The sequence below is a fragment of the Mesocricetus auratus genome, unplaced genomic scaffold (assembly GCF_017639785.1).
Source record: "Mesocricetus auratus isolate SY011 unplaced genomic scaffold, BCM_Maur_2.0 Super-Scaffold_100011, whole genome shotgun sequence".
Taxonomy (NCBI): domain Eukaryota; kingdom Metazoa; phylum Chordata; class Mammalia; order Rodentia; family Cricetidae; genus Mesocricetus; species Mesocricetus auratus.
In genome coordinates, this window is record NW_024429195.1 from 73,769,787 (window position 1) to 73,794,163 (window position 24,377).

General features: G+C 42.8%; 2 protein-coding genes across 11 annotated transcripts in view; one reads left to right on the forward strand and one right to left on the reverse strand.

Moving 5' to 3' along the window:
* Fgd6 (FYVE, RhoGEF and PH domain containing 6) overlaps positions 1–17,115 on the reverse strand; it is a 114,997-nt gene extending 97,882 nt beyond the window's left edge. The window contains 3 exon segments of the mRNA XM_040755020.1: positions 8,281–10,607; positions 10,609–10,670; positions 16,862–17,115. Of these exon segments, the coding sequence (XP_040610954.1) occupies positions 8,281–10,607; positions 10,609–10,670; positions 16,862–16,877 (2,405 nt within the window). The 5' untranslated portion in view covers positions 16,878–17,115.
* Positions 17,116–17,352: 237 nt separating this feature from the next.
* Positions 17,353–24,377, forward strand: part of Vezt (vezatin, adherens junctions transmembrane protein) — a 72,233-nt gene continuing 65,208 nt past the window's right edge. For 3 of the 10 annotated variants that reach the window (XM_040755031.1, XM_040755029.1, XM_040755030.1), the window contains exon 1: positions 17,353–17,501. In XM_040755031.1, the coding sequence (XP_040610965.1) occupies positions 17,466–17,501 (36 nt within the window). In that variant the 5' untranslated portion in view covers positions 17,353–17,465. Of the gene's footprint in view, positions 17,519–24,377 lie in introns of all 10 variants that reach the window. The other 7 variants (XM_040755023.1, XM_040755024.1, XM_040755025.1 and 4 more) reach the window with 4 other exon arrangements.

Sequence of the window (24,377 nt, forward strand, 5' to 3'; positions counted from 1 at the left end):
AGCCAACTGCTTTGATTACAGGAATATGCCACAATGCCCTGCTTTCAACTAACTTTGAATTCAGCATTTTTTCTTCAAGTGTCAGTAATTCTTCTTAGCGTCCCCAAACCAAAATGTGCTATAATGCAAACTGTTCTCTGTACCACAAAAGGTTTTTCGAGGAGCCAAGGCTAGCCTGGAACTTGTTATAAAGTCAAGGATGGCCTTGAACTTCTTATCCATTCCTGTCTCTACCTCAGGGGTGTTGGAATTACAGCCATCATCACCATGCCGATTTTTATGCAATGCAGGGGATTGAATCCAGGGCCTGTGCTAGGCAAACACTTTACCAACTAAGCTATATCTCTAGCCATACTTTTACAATTTTCCTAAATCCAGGCACCGTGGGGCACACATGTAATGCCAGAACAGAAGAAGCAGAGGCAAGAAGATGGCAGCAAGTTTAGGGACAGCCTGGGCTGCCACAGTGGAATTCCAAGCCAGTCAGAACTACAGAGTAAGGCCCAATTCAACTGTACTCCCTACCAAAATGGCATCGAAACAAATAGGCTAATACAAACATCATACTAATTCAATCTAAAAGGGCTCTCTCTAGCAAATGGTATCTGTAATTCCAGGAAAAAGATGACAAATTTTAAGGACTGTCTGCAAGTACACAGAAAGCCTACAAAAGTCACACACAAGTACAGTTGTTACTTAGGAATTCCTGAAAGAGGAAAAGTGCATTGCTTTCTGTACAAACCGGATCCTGGATCTGGAATTCCCCAAACTACCTGGGGACCTGCAGGCCAAGTTCACCTTCCCCACCTCTTCCCAAGAAGATTTCCTCCTCAACACACAAACCTACTACTGGACCTAGATTTCTCCAAGTTAGAATGATCATTTAGGTAAGACTACTTTACAACACTGGTTTCTGACTTCAATCAGGGGGAAGTGTTCCCAAAATGAACTTGTGGGCAAGGCAGAAGTGCCAGTGACCAGATTTCTTTCTTTATCTCCAAGTGTCTACATTTTTTTTTTTTTGAGACAGGGCCTTGATTGTATAGCTAAGGATGACTCAGAACTCCAGGTCCTCCTGCCTGTGCTTCCCAAGTACTAGAATTACAGGCATGCCCAGTTTGTATATGTAATCCTTTTGAGGTTCTGATAGGTAAAAACAGGCACTTTATCAACATGTGAATGAACAAAATCTATTTAATGTTTGCAACTCAGAAGGAATGTTTTCAGGGTAGGAAAAATGGAATAGGAGTCAGGTCACTAGCCTAACACGTTAAAAAGTATAAGAGGATTAGGGGGTAAACTGGAGAAATGGCTCAGTGGTTAAGATTCTCTCTTACATAGGTAGTACCCAGGTCCAATTTCCACTACCCATATGGTGGTTTACAACTATCTCTAATTCCAGTTCCAGATCTGATGCTGTCTTCTGACTTCCAGGCACGCACAGGGTATACATACATACATACATACATACATACATATATACATACGGTAAAACGTTCATACACATAAAATTAAAAATCTAAAAGTTCAAAGTTTAAAAAAGCACGACAGGAAAATGAATGTGTAATTTGAAAGGAATGCAATGAAAAGTGACAAAAATAAGACTATGGCATTGATAAACTGAGAAATCATGCCCTTAACTCTTGAGTAACTGTACATTCAAGTAGAAAAGGCTAATGCGTGCCATTATTGACAAATAAACTAATAAAGGTATCACAATTTCTCAGCTAAATAATTCGTTTTCCGTTGTTGAGTTTGTTTAGTTTTTGTTTAGTTTTGTTTTTTAATTTGTGTTTGTGTGACTGTATGTCACACATGTACAGGTGCCCACAGAGGGTAACCAATCCTCTGGAGTAGGAGTTATCGGCAGCTGTGAGCCATCTGACAGGTTCCAGGAACTGAACTCTGCTCCCTCTCAGCAGTAAATACTCTTAACCACTGAGCCTTCCCTCTCGCTCCCCACGGCTCACTTCTCCATTGAAAAACATAAAGGGCTGGAGAGATGGGTCAATGGGTAATGCTTGCCACACAAGCTGTAGGACCTGAGTTCAAAGCCCTGGAACTCACATGCAGCCGACGAAGTAATGTGCTCATCTGTAATCCCAGTGTGTCCCTAGGCTGGCACAGGTGGTAGCAGAAACAGGAGACTCCCTGGAACCTTCCAGGCCCACTTGCTTTATGTTCACTAGCATTTGAAGCGTGAAAAACCAAGAGCCCCTGTCTCAAAAGGGTTAAGGTGAGAAGTGACACCAGAGGCTGTCCTCTGACCTCCACATGTATACATACCATAGGAACACTCTCACACACTTGCACTTGTACCGAGGGTTCTCTTGAATCTCCAGCTAAAACACGCTTCTAACAGGGTTAAAAACAGCTAGACGGTGGTGGCGCACACCTTTAATCCCAGCCCTCGGGAGGCAGAGGCAGGCGGATCTCTGGGAGTTCAAGACCAGCCTGGTCTACAGAGTGAGTTCCAGGACAGACTCCAAAAGCTACACAGAGGGACCCTGTCTCAAAAAAGAAATACAAACCAAAACAAAAAAAAAGTATTAAAAGTAAGCTGAGGGCTGGAGAGATGGCTCAGTGGTTAAGAGCACTGGCTGTTCTTCCAGAGGACCTGGGTTCAATTCCCAGCTACCACATGTCAGCTCACAACTGTCTGTAGCTCGTTCCAGGGAATCTGACACTCTCACACCAATACACATAAAATAAAATTTTTAAAAGAGTAAGCTGAGGCTGGGCAGTGGTGGCGCACGCCTTTAATCCCAGCACTCGGGAGGCAGAGGCAGGCGGATCTCTGTGAATTCCAGGCCAGGCTGGACCGACAGCCTCAAAAACAACATAGAGAAACCCTGTCTCGTAAAACAAAAAAACAAAAAAAAGTAAGCTGAGTATGATGATGCCATACACTCATAATCTCAGAGCTCAAGAGGTTGAGGCAGAAGGATCCTGAGTTTGAGGCCAGCCTGAACTACATATTAAGTGTAAGACACCCAACTACTTGAAAGCAGGTATTTAATAAATATCTATTTATCTACTCTGACAGGGAAAACAAAAGAACAGTAAAATATGGCTGGATACGATTGTATAATTTACTAATTATTAATGTTTATTTTAAAGAAAAAGGAAATGTTTACTGGGAAGAGATAAAATCCAACCCTTCTAGCCACAGTGTCAAATACAGGCTAAGTATGTAAACCAAACAGATTTGCCAGAACCGTGTGACTATGAAACAAGGTTAAAGAGGCACACAAATATCTGATATTTCCTGATACTAAAAATAGCTCACAGGAAAGGGCTGCTGTTGAGATATTATGCGTGCCACCCCCACCTTCTAGCTGTGTGTGACTTTATCTGTGCATGACAACAAAGAAATTGCTCATTAGTCCAATTAATTTATCATTTACTCGTTTATTGTTTAATCACATTATTAAAATCTAACAATGCCAGCAGATGGTACACACAATCAGATGTCTGCTAGGCCAGGTCTGCCCATTTACAGTGCAGATGCCCTGCAAAGCTATTGGGCAGTCTGTTAAGCCCAGTCCCATGTTTAGAATGGACAGAAACAACCAACCAAAAATAGTTTTAAGTCTTCATCAGGAATGAAGCTACATACATTAATGAAAAAGAAATTATTCTTTTTAAAAATTTTATTATTTTTATGTGCATTGGTGTTTTGTCAGATGTATGTCTGTGTGAGGGTGCCAGATCTCCTGGAACTGGAGTTACAGACAGTTGTGAGCTGCCATGTGAGAACTGAATCCGGGTCCTCTGGAAAAACAGCTGGTGCTCTTAACCAATGAGCCATCTCTCCGAATTATTCTTACATCTATTTAGTTTATTTTTTGATTCATTTTCTGGAAGACCAAAATATAAACGCGAATTTGCTGAGACTGCGACTTCTGGGCAGTTTTGGAGAACAATTCACACTTGTAACCCTACTTTTGCCACCTCTCCCTCTGAAGTCCCACCGACACGCCCTTTCCACGGCTGTAAAACAAAGCCCACCAGCTTCTGAAAGTCAAGTCTGAGCCTGCCGACCTTAAGAAAGGCTGGCTCATGTGCCAGCACATCTGTCAGGCTGTATCTGTTTCTGCTGTGCTGAAGACTGAACCCAGGATCTCATGTACACTAGTCAAGTGCTGCCTTCCTGAGCTGTACCCCAGCCCAAGGCGATCTTCAATACCCATTAGACTTGACTGCATTAATATCCATTTAAAAAGTAACCAGGGTGCCTTATTAGATCACGTAGAGAAAGCCAATTGCCAGTAACTTTTAAGTGCCTATAAAAACAAACCAAAAAGTCCACAAGAAAAATCTGGAACATCTCCAGGTAAAGTTTTCTACTCAGAACCGAGAACACTGCTTCAGTTCCAAAGGGAAATTCTAATAATTGATTGTTATACTTTGCAGATCATTCTATAGTTGGGTGACATCAATGACATAACTGTCCAACCTTCTCTATGAAATCAAGCTCCCTAAGCAAAAGCAGTAGCTGAAAACTCGCCATCTTGAGGGACAGAGATGTGTGTCGCCTATTAACTGTTCCAAGGTTGTGATGTCTGGAACACTTTGGGGGAGGTTTTACCCCAGTCCTGAGTGGTGAGCCATGCCTATAATCCTAGCATCCCAGCACTCCACAGACAGGAAAGGGGCAAGTTCAAGGCCAGCCTGGGCTATATAGAGTTTTAGGCTATCCTGGACTAAAATCCTGTCTCAGAAAAACAAAACAACTGCCCCAAACGCTAGAACATTCCAGAGTGACTCACACATCCTACTTCCAGTGAAACTACACTTAAGACACAAAAGCAGTAGGCAAACGGTGACACATGTGGCTTACGCTTCTGTGTCCAGGAGAAGTCCTCTTCCTCCCTCCTTCACCTTCAGATTCACCTCTTCATCCATCCTTCCTATTCTGCAGCTTCCCAGGACCTCTCTGCCCTCCCCCTTCTCTCTATACCACTCACTCCTGCCTGTGGCCAGAAAACCTCAGTTTTCGAGGAAAGCGGTAGGGAAAAGAGAAGGGACAGACATTATAAAAGAAAAGGAAGTAAAGAAATCCTTTGCTTACTAAACAGCTACCCCACCCTTCCCTCCTTATCACTCACTGTGCTTTAACAGCATCCCTCACGGCAAACTCAGCCCTGCCTCCTAATTTCCTCATTCTTCATTTGTCACTTCATCACAAAACCTACAGGGTCGCCAGCTATTCTTCAGGGATAACGGGTGTTCAATCCCACCCTGATCAATGCTCCAACCCCAGCCACAGCTTACAACTCCTAGGAGCACATAGAAAGTCAGGAAAAGTTCACCTGGGTCAGACAGTGGTGGTGCACACCTTTGAACCAGCACTCGGGAGGCAGAGGCAGGTCGATCTCTGTGAGTTCGAGGCCAGCCTGATCTACAGAGTGAGTTCCAGGACAGCCAGGACTACACAGACAAACCCTGTCTCAAGCAAAGAAAAAAATTTTTTAAATTAAGTTCACCTAGAGCAGAGGATAACTCTTAGTTTGAGTTGGGGATTAAAACCATTTACCTCTATTTCCAACACCATTCCTTGGGAAAAAATAATGTGTTACAATTGTTGTTAATAGCCTAAAAGGATATAACCTAATCAGAATTTGGGACAGCCTACCATTTAAATATTTCCTGATAAATGACAAATAGGTTATTATAGACTTGTAAATGTACACATTTATGGAATATCTGTATTTTAAAGAAGGTAACCATTGGGATACCTCTGAGTAAACCAAATAGATTTACTTATCCAGAATTTGGTTGCTTAAGTATCCAGACTCTAAAGCTAGTGACACTCTAACCCAGAGCCCTAGAGAAGACCCGGATTCCCTTCCCTGAGGCCCAAGACACTGTTAAACACTTTCCTGATGACTCTCAAAGAAAATCTGAACATGCTAGGCAAGTAAGTACTAGACTGCTAAACTACATGCCCAGCCAGGATCCTGCATTTTGAATTAATTATTCCAAGGCACCGGTCTACATTTTCAGCAAACAGACATTCCTTCAGAATTTCCACTTGAATCTTCTCAGCTCTCAGTCTCTCATTTACCTCATTTCACTTTGCCAGGGTCCTCCTCATTGAAGGCTTGCATTTTGCTTTCTCTGACTAGTCAACTGTTTACAACAGGAACAAGCTCTTAGGCCTGAGTCTGGCTCTATGGCTTAAAGCTTTGGCTTCAGCTGGTACATTTTAGGTTTCTCAAGGTCCACTGAGGACTCCGTGTTCATGGCTTAAACAAAGCCCTCTGTGGAACACGAGCTTCAAAAGCGGAAGTTGTCCACTCTTTACCAGGCTGGCTGTCCTTGACAGCCTGCACTCATCCAGCACGACCCCTGACTTCCTGTGTCTCCAGAGAGAACCCTCCTTAGGAATGCCTGGTCAGCTACAATGGCTGGCCACCTGCATTAGTCCCTCCAAACTGCTTTCCCTCAAGCCAACAGCAGACCAGACAAACAAGTTCCAGAAGAACCCGCATCAGAGACAGAGGTAAAGCCTCACGGCTGAAATCCATCAGGGAACAAATCCTAAGGGTCAAGCCTCCTATTACAAGAAAAAAAAAATTATCACAGTCAAAGTCAGCAGAGTATCTGAAGAAACAAACCAAACTCATCACACACAAGTGCACACATATACATGCATAAATAACATGCAATAGCCTGTTAAAAATACTAATAAAGCTGCCTCATGGGTAGAATGTCATACATATGAAAACAGACAAAGTCTTCAAATAGTTGGATGCCAAGTCTGTCAAAATATTTATGCTAAGGAAGAGGTTTTTGCCTACAATTAGGAGTAGACAGAGAAACAAATTGGTATTAGCCGTGAGAAGAAAAGGCAAACGAACTAAGGAGCTTTTTACCAGCAAAAAAGAGGAAAGGTAAAGATGATGATGAAGAAAAACTCCCTAAGAGCATGTGAAAATTAACATAACTCAAAACAATTTGCTTGGCAATTTCATCTACTTAACTCACCCACTAATTCCCACCCCCTCCTTTGGAGCCCCACTTTGCAGTCAGTATGTTTCTACAAGTCACATTTCAAGATGTGAGCTCTCAAAGACTATGTTTGCAACCTAAGGATAATCTGAAGACCTCATAATACAAAAGAAGCACTGCAAATGCAACGCAAAGGCTACTTTCACAACCACAGAGAAAGAAGATGGGGTTATTTCCTCTGCCTCCTTTCCATTCCTTCTTGCTGCGCCCATTCCACACCTAAAGCGCCTACGAGGCTCCTTGTTTGCCCACATACAGAATAAAAGGAGAGAACCAGAACGCTTCAGGACACTTACAGCTGGATACCATTTTCTTCAGTGTGTGGCCACTCCACGGTTAAGGTGTCTAGGCTTCGGTAAATTACTCCCTATTCACTCACACCCATTCAAGCAACAGTAATGAAGTTTAATAGGTCATACAAAAACAAGGCTCGCACAAATCAAAAGGACATGAAAATAAAGGGGGAGCTTCTTGAGAAGAAGAAAGGGGTCAGTGGGAGTGGAGTGGGGTGAGGGAGAGGGATGAGGGCAATAGTGAAAATGACAAAAATACATACAAATATGTATGAAATTGTCAAAGATTAGTAAGTACTTTAAAAAAACTAAACACAGAACATCAGATGCATCAATAAACACTATGCTGTAAGTAAGACTGAGATACAAAATGCAAGGACAGCACTGAGTAATAGGGAGTTCAGAGTAGGAAGGAAATACTTCCGACTACCACCACTCCATGAAGCCAGGGTCTGATAAGCTGAGCCACTGAAGATGAGTAAAACCGCAGTAAGAGAGACGGAATAGATTGTTCATACACAAAAGGAGGAAGGCAACCGTTTCCTGAATTTCCCTGCTATGGCCTGAGGTCAGCAAGTAAAATAATGCTTGAAGAGTGGCAAGATTGGTACATGTAGGATATTCCAACAATGGCACCTTATGTAAATCATGGATTTCATAAACCTCACTGAATAAACCAATTTCCTGCCAAAGGTTCTGCATTGGTGCATGGGGACCCTGGGACTGTCTAGGCCATCCTTGTAGTAGCTATACTACTTTGGATTGGCTAAAGTATTATAAGCTTGCCATACAAATACCCATTCCAACTGTTTGACAAAAAGAGTTTGAACACAGAACTGCTTTGATCTACACTTTCTCAATCAGTTCCTGAATAAGTGATTTTCCTCTGCAGTCTATATCACAGAGTTGTTGAAGGCTAATTACAATGATGCATGCAAAAGTGCATGTCTAGCTGACACCTACGTATTACCTGGAAGGCTGATGTCTAGGATCAAGTTGCAGCTGGCCATCTGGAGCGTCACAGGGCTCTTGTACTTCATACAAATTTGCATCAGTGTCCTCCACACTGCTGGAATTCTGCCATCCCAACTCTGGAGCTTTCCCACCAGTCATAACAAAAGGCAAATTTTCATACTCGGGTATCTCCTCATAATGGCGTACATTTTCATACTCTGGTACACAGCCACTTGTACCAGACTTGTAAGATGCCTGGCAGGATGAGTCCCTAGAGAGCAGCTGGTCATCCAAAGACTCAGCTCTCTGACCATTAGCTGTGCTGGTCTGGCCCCAAGATCTCGCCTTTTGAGACTCCAGGCTGCAGTTTTCTGCAGAATTTGCCTTTATGGGTTTACTTCTCTTTTCTTCTCCTGTCACTAAACCCTGCCAATCACTTTCAAGTCTCTGCGGCTCTCTACTGAGCACATGTCCTGTCATGGCATCTGCTTGCTGGCAATTTTTCGACCTAAATTTCTGAAAGTCGCTCTTTATGAAACCAATGGACAGTTTCACATTAATCAACTTTTTAAAAGAAGTTTTCTTTGGAGGCTCTTTGCAAGGTTTATTACACCTGTCCATATCCACAGCCGATAATGATTTTGCTCTTGGCTTGGTTAGGGAAATAGATGGCTCACTATTTAAGGATAAAGTGACATGCTTCAAGGACTCTGGGCTCCCTGAAAAAGGTAAAATAGGATGAGGTAATTTCCACACTGGCTTTTCTGAAGTTGAGTGAGGCATATCAAAAGATGACGATAAAACACCACGGCTTGAGGGACCCAAATGCTGAAGGTGATTTCTTTCTAAACCTTTCTCTGAATTTGTTGCTTTGCTTGAAGAATAAGAATTTTTTTCTACAAGTTCCTCAGAAGCAGCCTTCTTAAGCACTCCCGCAGCGGGCAAGCTATGTCTTTGAGGTTTTTTGGGAACAATTTTAGAGGAAGGTTCCTTTTGTATTTGAGGAACAGACAATTCCACATTACAGGTAGTTGGCGGATGTTCAGTGCAGGATAATTTGACTTGCTTAGGCAAGCTCTCAGACTGAGTACTGCATTGTACAAAACTAGTCTCTTTGTCCATAGCAGGTAACACCCCAGAAACATCTTCTGCTGTGCTGTCAGGACTCCAAATAGAGTCTGCATCTAAAGCAGGCGTCTCTTTTGCAGAGGAAGATGTTTCATGACGCACAGCTTTCTGTGAGTTGACTGAGTCTTGTCTGTCACTCTTGGAATCACTAGTCACTGCCCTTTTATTGGCTGGCTTCACTTTGTCCACTTGTCCCTGGTTACACAAAACCTTCTGATGAAGAACACTGGCTTGATTGTTTTTCAAACTATCTTCAAGGAGACAAGAAGAGGCACTGTTTGAATTCTCTGGCTCTTCGGTACTTTCGCTAGGAGTATCTACACACTTCTGGCGAAGTAGACGAGCAGCGTGTGTCCTTCTGGGTTTGGGGGTTGGAAACTTTGAGGTATAGGGTAATAAGTGAATTTCTAAAGGGCCAAGATCTGTGACCTCTGTCTTCTTACTAGCTCCGTCTGAAGGCATCTTTCCGTCATCTAGTTTGCACGAATGAAAGTGACTATTGCTCTCAGCGTTCCCAGTGTGACAAGTCTCGAGGTTTTGAGATTCCTCCCTAGGGAGCTGTGGGTGGCAGCTATGATGAGCAGGAACTTTTTCAAAGCTGGACAGGGAAGGGGACAGAGCTGCAAATTCAATTCTGATCTGTCTGCTGCAGTTATAGTCGCCATTCACTTCTGTGTTGTTTGGAGATCTGTGCTTCTTCGGGGAACTACAAGGTGACTGCTGTCGTGTTAGAACCTCTTTGAGCTTCTCTTCTAAGATGCTTGCTTTTAAAATAACTCCACTCTGGCTCCGGCCCTTTTCACCACTGGAATCCCACCTATTCCCCCGCTTTGCAGTTAAAGAGGACTCACTGATTTTATTATTCTCTAAATTTTCTTTCATTCCCAGAGGCTCTAAAACAAGCTGCTTTGCACATAGACTTTCTCTATTCCCAGGCTCATGAATACACCCAGAACTGCAGGAACACGTTGGTAAATTATAATCACTGTGTGGATCCCCGACATCTTTGCAATTAAACTTGTCCGTGCTTTCAGGTAATTCTGGCTCCCATTCCTCCAGGTTCAAAGGGAGCTTCTTTGAGGGTGACTGCTTGATGTCTTGAACAACTGAGTTTGTCAGAGCTTTCGGTTTTGGTGCAATTGTCGGCTTGGTTTTCTGTGTTAACCGTGGAAAACTAGCATTCACGATGTCCGGTTTAGGTGCAATGGGAGGGGGGCGGTGGCTTGTTGTTTGTCCCCATTAACTTTGGCTTGGGGGCCAATGGTGGCTTCTTAAGCTCTAGAAAGGAAAATACAATAATTAGACAGGAGAGGATATAAAAACACATGACATTTTCCTGTTTTTACTTGTTTTCTGTTAAAAGGTCTTGCTATGAAATCTTGTCTGGCTTGGTATCTACAACATAGCTTGGGCTGGTCTCAGACACACAGCCATATGCCTTTCTTTCTAATGCTGAGATTACAGCATCACTGTTCAGTGATACAGACAAGATCTGTGTGATGGCATGTATTAAAAAATGTTTACCTGACACAACCCCCAAAATATTCTGAAAAATTAACCAGACATTTTTTACCCCCCCCCCCCAAAAAAACCTGAAAGTAAATTCTTTGGTATTAATTGAGGTTCATATTGAGGCTGGTATTTCTCTGTCCAAGGATCAATTGGGAATCTCATGATATTTCTTCATGGAGCTTTGTTACATGTCCAGGCCTGGCTCCAGATCAAACAATCGGAGAGTATCCGAATATATAATCTGTACATCTGTATTCCTTTCATCTCCCATGGATGACTGACCATGTCTTTTATCCTTCACCAGTTGTGTGTTGTTTCTCTGAGCAAGGGTTCTCATTATGTAAGCCCGGTGGGTCTCAGACTCACCATCCCTCTGCTGCAGTGTCCTGAGGGTTGCAATTATGGCTGCACCATCAAGCCCAGCACTAAAGGATGACCACAAGTTATGGTGCAGCAACTCTTCCTCGCCATTACATGTCAAGAATTTCATCAAGTCCTATTATACAATGGTGCATTTGTGCAGGCCTGCTCTTAGCCTACATGAACTTGACAAAGCTTTACACAGGGGACCATCATAAGGGAGCTAGAGAAGATGACTCTGGCTAAGCGTGCTTTCAGTTCAACCATGCAGGCAGAGTTTGCTTCCAGCACCCACATCAAGAAGATCACAACAACCTGTAACTCCGGCTCAAAGGGATGTGACACCCTCTTCTGGCCTCTACAGGCACCTGCACTCAAATCTGACCAAACACTCAAACAGAAACACATATAAACAAAACAAAACAAATCTTTTTTAAAGACCCCAATAAATCTAAAGATGATACACTCAGACTATATTTCTTCTAAGTTCCTTTAGGATCTTCTAGTTGTCAATCATGCTTCTCTGAGTGGCTTGAGTTCAAACATATTTTATCTTATACTTCTTAAAGTAGCTTCTTCAACAAGATCTAATACTTGATTTTTAAAAAGCTTATTTATAAAACAATCTCAAAATATATGCTGCACAGGACTGTCGACATTGTTTCATTTTCTTGCACACAGAGAAGCTTTGATATTTCATTCGCATTGATTTTCTTTTCAACAAAGGAAATTAGTCATAACGCTCAGAAAAATATTACATGGAACAGAGTAAAAGGAAAAAAGGGGGGAGGTGCTCTACTTCCTCTTCCTAAGCAAAAAGGGATTTCTCAAACTCTGGTATTACATGCACAGCCAAGATTATATAACAGATACCGTATCAAACTCAGTTCCTAGGCATAAGGTTATCATAAAAAAGGCAATCAATTTTCAAAATTAAAAAATTCCCAAAGCAGGCAATTTTCAGTTAGCTGTTCAATACACTTGTTATTAGCCTGAGGTTTGGCTCTTGTGGTTTTTGGCAATGTTGAAATAGTATATTAAGTTAAATTCACCATCCATCAAGTCAAATCTTAAGGGAAAGTGGGACTGCCTGAGGACTTGTCCCATTCTCCCTCCTCATTAAATAAGAGCTGACAGCCTGTCATGCTGATTTCATTTCTGTCATGCTTACAAAGTCCTAGCTCTGGGATTGTTTTAAAGAATTAAAAATATGAATTTTTACAAGACAAAATGAGTTCTGGAGAGCAGTTACTACAATGTTCTTAACATTTCTGAACTGTACACTTAAAAATAGTAAAGACAGCTGAACATAATGGTGCTTGCCTATAACCCTAGGACTTGCTACTTAGGAGGCTAAGACAGGAGGATTACTATGAGTTAGAGGCTAGTAAGATCCTGTCTCACTCACACACACACACACACACACACACACGCACACACACACACACACACACACACACACAAAGAAGAGGCTAAAATTATCTATCTTACCACAGTTAAAGAGAAATTCAGACCAGCCAGATGGCTCCCCAGATAAAGGTACTTGCCACCCAAACCTGGGGACCCGAATTCAATTCTCAGAGCACATGTAAAGGCTGGAGGACAATTGTCTCCACAAAGCTGTTCTCTAATCTTCACATGCACACTGTACCCCTCACACCAGTCAACACATATACACACAATAATAATAATAATAACAATAATTTTTTCAAAGATTTCTTTTTTAAAAAGACATTTTAGTCAGGCAATGATGGCTCATGCCTTTATTCCCTGAGTTCAAAGCCAGCCTGGTGTACAGAGAAAGTTCCAGGATGGCCAGAGCTACAGAGAAATCCTGTCTCAAAAACCCAAAATAAATAAAGAAATAAACAAACAAACAAATAAGGAAGGAAGGGAGAAAGGAGGGAGGGAAGAAGGAGGGAGGGAGAGAAGAAGGAAGGAAGGAAGAAAGGAAGAAAGGAGAAGAGATCTCATCTCATTAATCTTTTACTTTTTGATATTTCTTTACTTTGAGTCTAATCAGAAGGTTCAAGGTCATTTAATCAAGTCATTTTGCTTTTCAGTGCAAACATTTTATTACCACTTATTTTGCTGCTATTATCTTGCCATGCATCCCCAAGCTGGCTTCAAACTCTTGAATTCTCCAGCTCAACCCTCCCTAAAGCATTTCATTACTCTCTAGTACCAATTTTAGCCCTCCCTTCCATCCTATGGCCTCGCCCTCCCTAAATCATAATCTCTAGTACCAATTCCAGTACTCCTTTCGAGCCTGCTTCCAGGAGACAAATTCCTCTTCTCTCTTAATGTCACAGAAAGCCAGTTAAGTGCATGTGAGCCAAGGCTGACTCCCAGGAAACACAGCACCAAGTTATGTCCTACAGCCTGCAATGCATGGTACGTATTAACTAACTGTGGACTTGGGCTGACTAGTGTTAATTACTTGTGTATGCATGTGGAAGTAGTCAATAAGGTTAACTCAGAATCCAGCTTATTCATGGTCTTATTCACTGTATCCTCGGTGCTGACAACATCCAATTTAACATCAAATGGTGTTCTGAAGGCTAAAGAGATGGCTCAGTGGTTAATAAAATACATTATATACTGTTCTTACAGAAGACCCGAGCTCAGTTCCCAGCACCCATGCAACCAGGGTAGGGCCTGGGGGGTGAAGACAGTGGGTGGGGGGAGAGTTCTACAACCGAATGTAAGTCCAGTTCTAGGGGAATCCAACAACCTCTTCTGAACTCTGCTGGCACCTGTGTTCATACATCCACAAGCCTCCACCCACCCCCCCACACACACACGCACACACGCACACTTTTAAAATAAATCTTTAAAAAAACTGATGTTTTGAAAAGGGGGCAGGATGAAGTTCAATAGGATTGCTGTGTAATTCCTTCATGACTAATAGGAACAAGGGTTTGCCAAGTCACTGGCACAGCAATATACAAAAATCTCTCCTTACTGTTATTTCTTTCTTTTCAGTTTTTGAAGGCAGGCTTTGGAGTGTAACCCTGGCTATCCCTGAAGTGTGTCTTTCAGGCTCACCCTCTCTAGTACTGGGATTGTAGGGCATAATACCATGCCAGCTTCATTACACTTTTAACTATATTTCATGGAGGGGGGGCTGGCCCTTCCATTGCACACATGTGTTAGATGACAACTTGAAAGAGTTGATGCTCTCATTTCATTGTGTGGGTCCCAGGGATCAAACCCAGGCCATCAGGCTTGACAGCAAGAGCCTAACCCATTGAGCTGCCTCACTGGCCCATATTATTTTTAATGGCTGTATTCTGAAAGAAACGTGGCTACAAACAACACTAACAGGACATTATATTATGATGTACTCCAGTGTCAAACCTTGAAATCAGTACACGATGTTTGGAAATGAATCCTGCACCTCTGGATCTTGACACTGTATTAACAATCAATCAGAACCAAATGCTTTTTTGAGGCAATGCAGCAAATCTTTTATTTACACAGCTGTTTGGCTCCAGTGAACTCTAAGGTAGAACAGTAAAGCACCAGCACCATTTAACTGTTATAAACAGACTCGTCATCCGTTACACACAGGTGGCCTTGGCTCATGCGCACACGCACTCGCTTGGCTATTCCACCAGCCCCGAAGCAAAAGAGCATAGGCATTAAATTAATGAAACAGTGAAATGCATATACACACAATAATAGATGACAGATAGATATTTATAATTGTCATACACTACTTAGAATACTTCCAAAATCTCTTCTATGAGCTCACTCTTCAACAGCTGCAGAAAAAAAAAAACACACAGCAAGCTCTTCTTCAGGGTACACATCACTTTAATGTTGTACAACAACCCTCCCAAATACACCAGAATAGACTAAAACACTCTCTACTCCATGAGTAATTTTCCTCAAAGCTTTAATAAATGTCATTGTTCTGACCCACATATACATGGCTTGTGAGGGCAGTGTATATGTAACTTTATCAGAAAGGGGTGGCAAGAAAGCCCTCAGTCCCCTTCCACATCCCCTAAACACAAGAAAAACTTACAATAAATCTCATCAGATGGGTGAGCAAAAAAGTAGTTAATGTTTCTCAGCAAGTCATGCTTAAAAAAAAAATCAACTAACTCAGCTAGACACAGGAAGTGTCTCTCTTTTAAATACCACAAAAATGCTGTGGATTTCCTTAATTGTAAAGTTGATAAGTATAAAAATAGCTTGCCTTATTCTAGTGTAATTCGAACAGAATGAGCATAAACTTCCAGACTGAGTCCCAGAAACTTTGATTAATTTTTAAATTTTATTTTAATTTAATTAATTCAGTAATTTTAAAAAGTTGGATGAAGGTGAGGAACAGAAAGTTAGGCTGAAAGCAGTCCACTGTGTAAGTGGAACGCCTCCCTAAATTGGAAAAGGAGAGAAATGTTTGGAAATCACTGATAGCGCACGATGATCACGTGAATGAATACGAATTGACATCAAAGAGAAAAAGAGATACATTTTCTACCCTGAATACTCCAGCCCCTTGCTTTCTTGTTGCTACTAATTTCTTGCTTGTTTAATGTAATCTGATTATCCCTAGCAGTACGACTCTTCCAAGGCTTTAGAAATACAAATCAGAGAACATTTGGTGTGCTCTTTGACAGTTTCAAGTTGCAGGAATCTTAAACAAACGCCAAAGAAAGCAAAGAAAATTTAATCTGATACTTAAGTGCTTATTCTAGACGTTACTACAAAATTTCTCATCGAAGTTTCTTCAAATGTGGAGAAAGATGTTTTTTAAAAAAATATTCCATACCTTATTAAATTCTGGTTTTAAAAATAAGCTATGTTCTTGGAAGGGTACCATAGCATCACTTGGGCACTTTAACTTGGAAAATAAAAATTGCCCCTTAAGAATGTTTCTCAGTACAATGACCAGAAATGCTTACATGGACACAAAGGTAAGCAGAGGCTTTGTCATCTGGGTGAGTGGAAGGGAGACAGACAGAAAACAAGGCTTTGTTTACACCGTCGAGGTACGACTTGGGGGGGGGGTTAAGAAAAGGTGACGATGAGGACAAGGGGAGGTGGGAGTTTTGTTTATTTGGGTTTGTTGGTTGGGGGGGCTTGGTTTGTTTTTTTCTGTTGTTGTTTTTTGTCTTTTTTGCCATCTAGTAGTGCAATTTAGTACTTAGGTAATAGGACTGAGTACTAAAACACCAGGGGTATGGCCAGTTCTGTTTAAAGCTCCTTACTAATGCGAAGAGTTTCGATCAATAAAGACTAGGGCTCAAAGCAACCCAGGCTAGGAGTTGAGTTACTCCAACTCTGGAAAACTGTCCTAGTTTAGAATAACCGACTCCTCCGCATCCGACTCCACGCTTCCCGCACCGCGCACAAGCGACATCGCCAAAGCACGGGAGCAAGCGCCGCGTCGCCGTCGCTCCACCTGGGCTCCCCGGGGCTCCCGGATCCCACCGCAGGCGAGCGACGCCCCGGGACCCCCTGACAGGCGAGCGGCCGGCGCCAGTCCCTCAGCGGCCACCCGGGGAGGAGAACCGCGGGAGCCCGCGCCCGCCCGGCGCCCGGCGCAACTTCCCAGCCCGGCGGGAGCGCAGTCTCGGACTTACCCGCGGCAGAAGTCATGACTGCCCCGCGCGGCGCACGCCCTCAGTCCATGACTCCCGTTCAGTCCGCACTCCCCAGAGTTGCAGCGGGAGACATTCCGCCCCGCACCCGAGCAGAACAGCCGCCTGAGCGCCTCACAAAGGGCAAGACGCCGGCTCCCGAGACCCTCCGGCGGCCCCGGGCGCTGGCGGCCAGCGACAGGGGACGAGCACGAGCGCCGCTCCGCCGCGCTGCCGGGGGGACCGCCAGGCGCGCGCCCGAGCGGAGCTCACGGCGGCCTCGCGGACGCGCGCCCCTCCTCGAGCCGGGAGAAAAAATGCGCGCTCCGGGCGCCCCCTGGTAGTCCGGGGATGTAAAAGGCAGACAAAAGCCATAGCTCTCTCCAATAGGAGCTCTGCAACGCCCTCCCGCTCCCGCCCCTCCAGCCTACAAGCTCACCCTCTGCTCCAATGAGCAGGTCGGAAGGGGGGAGCGTGAGCCGCAGAGCATGCCGGGAGTTGTGGTTTTCGGTGCCCCCCGAGGTGGGCAGGAGCAGGAGCCCGGGTGCCGCCTGCCCTCCTTCCTTCATTTCCCATCGTGCTGAGGCGGGTGGTATGGCGGAGAAGGATGACACCGGAGTTTGACGAAGAGGTGGTGTTTGAGGTGAGGAGGAAATGGCGGTGAGTGTGGACCGTCTTTGTCTGAAACGGCCTCGAGGAAAAGCGAGGAGGCCGAGCGATTCGGAGGGGGGAGCGAGCGAGTGACGCGCGCCTGCGGGCCTGGGTCACCGATCCCTCGCCGTTTCGGGGCCTACGGGCTGCAGCCGCCTGACAGACAGGTGTAGCCCGCCGGGTCCTGCCGTGGCTGGCCTCTGCCCCAGGCTCGACCAGAATTCCCCGACCTGGCGCCGTGGACGGGCTCTCGGGCGGGAGCCCTGATGGATCCTTACCCGATGGCTGAACCGCCCGGGGCTGCGCCTCGCTGGGGCGGGGCCGAAACGTGCGGATTCTCGCTGTACTACCTATCCTCCTCCCTTGTAGCCGTGAACCCCCCCCTCCCCGCGGGTCCGTATCCAGGAGTGCCCCCGGTTATCATCATCATGATGGTCATCGTCAAGGCGTGGCCTTTGGAATGCAGGCAGCAGGTGCCAGCTTGCTGTCAGGGTTTAGGATCTGTTAAGTGTGAGACCTGTGGCCCGTGGTGAGGGCTCTGGCATCTCAGCACCTGGGTTCCATTCTTTTGTCCTTGCTTTTTCCGCTGGGTGTAGCTAGCCAGTTCCGAATCGAAGCTCTGGTATGGATGTGAATGCTTTTGTGTGGGACTATTTTAGGATGCCTCTGCCATCTTGAATTAAAAAAATAAAGCCTAGTGTTTTTAATGCCATTTGTCCATCAGACAGGTGAAAACCCGCACCTTGGGATGTGAATGCATGTACTGAATATGTTGTATGCGTTACTTTCCCTCTGCCGACTAGATGTTAGCGAATTAAGATAAGAAAAAGAGAAGAGTTTCCCCCGTGCTGAACAGTGGGAGAGTGGGGTATGGTACAGAATGTGAAATGTTGACTATCTGTCAGTGGAAGGTTCATTTGGAAACCGTTGTCTGTCCTTAGCACTTGAAAAAAAAAAAAACTACACCCAGCAAATGGTACCCTAGATAAATCTGTGAATGAAATTAGAAAGATGGGTGGCAGAAAATGTACTACAGGAAATGCACATACACTTTCATGTATGCCAAGGATTGGGGTGGGTGAGAGTATTTAATGAGCAGTTTTAGGGGCCGGGGTGTGGAGGAGCGCCATGTAAAATGACTTAAATGTGGCTACAATATCTAAGTGGGAAACATGACTACTTTGCTATATTGAAGGGTCTAGATATGAGGGATTCAATAGAGAGAACAAAAGCATACACTTTGGAAATCAGAAAAATTAATGAAATAATGACTTGGGTAGTCATTTCTAATATAAAATTGAAAGAATGGCTACAGAGTGAAATGTGGGGAGATAAGGAGAGACAAAAGTGGGTGACTGAAAAATTTTTACCCTACTTTCTTTGATTTCTGGACATAATAAGGTTTTTAAAATTAAGAAATAAAAACATTGTATTGGGCTGAGCATGAGTTCCATTGGTATAGTGCTTGACTCAAACGCACAACAGGTCCCTTGGTTCAATACCCAGCACCACAGAGACCTGATAGGGTGGTGTACACATGCCTATAATTCCAGTTCTCAAAAGGTGGCTGTAGGAGCATCATGGGAACTTCGAAGTTAGCAGCTACTCAGTGAGTTGGAGACTAGCCCGGGATATGAGAGACCCTGTCTTTAAACAAAACATTTTGTTATAAAACATAATGCAAAAAGAAAAAGTTCTTTGAAGTTTTTTTCTGTTCAAATATATGACTATGTATGATTTAAAAAAAACATTCTAACATTTAACATACCACAGAGTTTTGAATGTATTTTTATATTTGAATATGTTAAATTTGAATTTGCCATTAATCTTGTCCCCACACACACACACACACACACTTTCTTGTGAGGGAAGGGTTTTATAATCCAAGCTGGACTTGAACTTCCCACCCTCTCACCTTGCCTCTTGAGTGCCTGGGGTTATAGGTGTATCCCATCATGCCCCACAATGATAACATATTGCTTAGTTTTACATTTATAGGTTTATCAGCCATTTAAAAATGTATTCACGATTTTGGTGCTAGGGATTGAACCCAGGGCTTGTCTATGCTTAATAAGAGTGCTACACCCTCAGCCTAGCTTCTTGTAAGTTGATTTACTAGAATTCTTTTTGTTTTGTTTCGTTTTATTCAGCAGCACATTTCTTTTATGTTTTACTATTTGATGTCAGGGTATTTTTCCTCCATATATGTCTATGCACCATATGTGTTCTTGGTGCTCTTGGAAACCAGAAGAGGGTGTGAGATACCCTACAAGAGTTACAAGCAGTATATGTCTTACACAGATATTGTCAAGCGTCATTCCACAGCAGTTGTCAAAACTCCTGTCAGCAGTGTATAATAGGTCTCATTGGGCCACCCTTACCCGCGCTCTTTCAGTCTTTGTATCGGTCTGGTGTATGAGTAGTGGTATCTCTGTGGTTTTCAGTTCTGTATCTCTATATAGGCCTTAGATGCTTAATGGTGTCTTTAATGGCCAGTGTGAGGTTTCCATTGGTTCTCTCCTACTATCAAAGAAACTATATATATATATAGGCTATGAGTCCATAATTGTATATCTGCCTCACGTCCCTTAGGCTGTATGTGACTTCTGCCCATTTTATTACGTGTGTGCGTGCGCACATGGAGGCCAGAAGACAACTTGCACGAGTTGATTCTCTGCTTACACCGTGTAGGCCCTCAGAATCGAACTTGGGCCCTCAGACATGGCAGCAGGTATCTCTGCCCGCTGAGCCATCTCACTGGCAGCCTCTGCATCCATAGTAGTTTCTTTCAAAGAACAGAATCTCATAAGTCCCTAAGATCCACTTAATCTTTTAATCTTTTTTCTTTTATGGTTAATGCTCCAAGGAAATACTTGCATACCGTAAAAATCACAAAGATTTTTCTCTAAAAACTCTATTTGACCCTTTGCAATCGATCTGCTATTTTTTCCCCATATGGATATCTGGTTGGCCTGACATCATCCCTTCCCCCATTCAAATGTGTTGGGGTTTTTTTGTTATAAATCAAAGTGCTATTTTATTTTTATTGAGACAGGCCCAGCTGTGTATCCCTGGCTGGCCTGGAACTCACTATGTAGACCAGTGTGGTTCAGCCCCACAGAGATGGTTGAAGGCTAGGGTTGAAGGCTTACATTAACACATCTGGCATCTCCCAACCTCTTTTAAAAGGCTTCCTATGTAAGCCAGGCTTTACTCAAAAACTTGTGATCCTCCTGCCTCAGCGTCCAAAGTGGATTGCAGTCATGTGTTATGTCACCACTGGGCAGGTTTTCCTATTTCCCCCTGTGTCTTGTGATTTTCCTTATTGTGCCTTTGGCTGCTCTTGACTCGCTCCCATATGATGAGCCTGTCAATTTCAGGGTTAGCAGAACCAGTGAGATTACATTAAATCTGTAGATTAGTTTTGGGAAATCTGACATCTTTATAATATTGAATCTTCTAAACGAAAACACTTACTATCTACCTTTTGGGTTTGGTTTTTGTTGCCTCATATTGAACCAAGAACTTTGTACATGTTAAGCATATTCTCTACCACCCAGCTATACCCTCAGCCTCCTTAATAAGAGTCAGGCAGCACCCCCATTTCTTTGTATGTTCTAATACTGATTATAAAAATTAAGTTTCTTCCTTGAAACTGTAGCTAAATTACCCTTTAAAGATAGTCATTTGCTCAAAAGGAGAGTGAATATAATCTATCAGTCAGGTTTATAGTTATAATTTTGTATTTTGATTTTTTTTCTTTCAGATGTATTCTAATAGAAAAGTATGGACTCTAAAGCAGGAAGTTCTATTTCAGCTATCTATTAGCTTCCTTCCTGGCTACTGGCCAATCAGTGTTTTATTCATCAACAATAAGAGAAACATATATACTGAAGGACATCCCCCCATCAACCATGACCAGCCAGCCTTTCTTTTTAGAAGTAACTCCTTCATTTTTAGTCTCATTTAGGAGATTAAACTAATTAGAACTTATTATGTGCAATGACTATTTAAGTCTTTTTATGTTTCATAGTTTCACCTTATCAGACAATTCAAAGAATTGATTATTGGTTTTGTTTGAGCAGCTTAATATAGTGTATAATATTTGGTTTTTTTAGATTTTATGGAAAGTTTTATGTATTTTCTGCCTTTGTGTTTATTTGACTGGGTTTCCCCCCTAGCTTCATGACATAAAACCCTGAATTTAGAAAATAACTTACAAGACTATAAATTTTCCTATGAGTACTGCTTTGGCTATACTTCATGAAATATGACATGTTGTTCACCTCATAATTTTGTGATTGCCATCTTGATTTCTTCTTTAACTCATGACTTAGTTTAGTATTGGTAAGGGATTTGTCTTATTGGTGGTTATTTGCATGCATTTTTCAGACTTGTGATTCTAACCCTAACTGGACCATATCACCTGTATTTCTTTATCATCTACATTCCAGCTGGCTTCGGCTACTGTACCGGATAAAGCAGTACTTGGCCACATTCCTCTACCTAAAGCCACACTCTTACAGGGATTTTCTTCACTCTTAACTTGAACTTTGTCTGAATTCCAGACACACTTCTTTCCCTTAGCTTTTAGGTTTATGGAAGATCATAACTCCCTGTCAAAACCAATAACCAAGTTTTTCAACAGTCTTATCTGAAAAGTTCAAACTCTAACCTCTACAATATAAAAAGAAAAGCACAATTAACACTGCATGTAACAAGCTCTGATAGTTTGGCTGGATAATCCTGTCAGCTGCTTCAGTGGCACTGCTGCTGCCTCATGTTTTCAACTGCAGTAAGAGGACACAGTAATCTGGAATAGGAGACAGTAATCAAGAGTAATAAACGCTTGCTTGCTAATCATCAAAAAATCTGTGACCATTGGGCTGTCTCACAGAAATTCAAAATAGCAGAAAGGTCAAACCTTACAGAAGATTCATTCCCTTATTAGTCCATATGTCATAGGCCCATAGTAAAGTGTTGCCTTCTAACCAGACATGACCTGTTGGCTCATAACTATGGCTTTTAAAGAAGTCTAACAAACTACTGGTTAGGCTTTTGCCTTCCCCAAACCAGTTATAAATATTTGGTTTTGGATCATTTCAGCTTTTTTCAATTATAGTGTCACCTCTTTGGATACCATAAAAATGTCAGCTAAGTCTTTTTTTTTTTTTTTTTTGCAAAGTCAGCATCCAAACTTTGGATTTTAGACTTCAGTGATGGTCCAGAACACAGTGCAACACCACCAAGTCCAGGGAGCTATGCACCCATACATACATGAATACAGAGCCGACAAGTGGAAAGGCTTTTCCCCAGAACACCACAAAGAATGGTTCAATGTTTAACTTTAAGAATAGTTGCAAGGTCTCCAGGGAAAAACAAATCCAAAGCAGCCCTCAAACCATACGTGAGTTACCCATGGTTGTAGGATTCTTCAAACCCCAAACACTACCAGGGGTTCCTCACCTAGGACTCAGGAAGGCCTGGCTCGCCCAGGCTGTGCACAGTCCCTACTACCTCACTGAGTAGAAAACTTGAGGCACATTTCCTTGCCAGCTATGATTTGACTCTCACTCAGCCATTGCATTTTATTCAGGCTTTGCTAATTAGCCCTGTTTCTAGATACTTAATACTATATCAGTGTGAAACAAAGTCTCCAGAAAAGAAAAGCTACACATGTGCTAAACATGACTGATTATAGACATAGAATCTCACAGGTGGGGAGCCAAATTTATCTTGGGCTGTCTTTGGCCCTCTAAATAACCATTTATTTCCCACCTCTGTGTGTGGCATAATATCCTTGTTTTTATTAGATAAATCTTGGAATGTTTAAACAGACCCCGTAGCTTCCACCAACTCAGTGGTAAGAATGTCATCAGATAGTATCTGAGGCCAATAACAGATCAGAATCAAGAGCCTTGATTTAGAATACCCATTATTCTGTTACTCTAAGAACTTCATGAAACTGTTAACATGTTGGACTGAAGCAAGATCCTAATTAGTCTTACTAATAAAAACCTAGAGTCAGATATCAGGGTAAAAGCTGAAAGATCCAAGAAGTAAAGGACCAGCTGTCCTGACTTCTTACCTCTCCTGACTTCTCAGGCCAAGAAGGGCCAAGCTTCTGTCTATACCCACCTTGTCACTTCTCCACGTAGCCATATCACTTCCTGTCTGTCTGTACAGACCTCCAGACCTCTGTGGTTAACTAGCAGCTAACTCCACCCTCTGATCTCTAGGCAAGCTTTATTTGTCAGAACACAAACAAAATATCACAACATTGGACCATAGTGTCTGGGGTACCCTGGATCTGTGTTCTCCTGCCGCCATCACTGGCATTTGGCTCCACAATAAATTACCTCTTTTGTATGTATTTCTGTGTATGTTTATATGATGTATGTGTGTATATGTCTGTCTGTGTGTGTGTGTGTGTGTGTGTGTGTAAGCATTCATGTGCCTTGGTGCGGATGTGCACATGCCACAACACACAGAAGACTAATAGGTTCTGACCTTCCACCTTGTTTAAGGCAAGAGTATCTTGTCCATCTGTGGATTCCAGGCTAGCAAGTCCATGAGCATCGGCAAAGTGTGGCTCTTCTCCCATCTCTCCATCTCTTAAATTACAGACATATGCAACTATGCCTGGTTTATATGGATTTTAGGATTTGAACTTGTGTTCTGGGCTTATGTGGGATTGCTTTACCACTGATCCATCTCCCTAGCCACAGAATAAATGATCTTTTAATCCCTTTGAAATGAGAGTTGTTTTGTGTCTATATCATCCATAAACCCTAGTGCAAAAAACAGTAGCCTATCTATGTCCCAAAAGTGGAAAGGAATTTGACATTAGAAATTGGTGGTTAGTTTA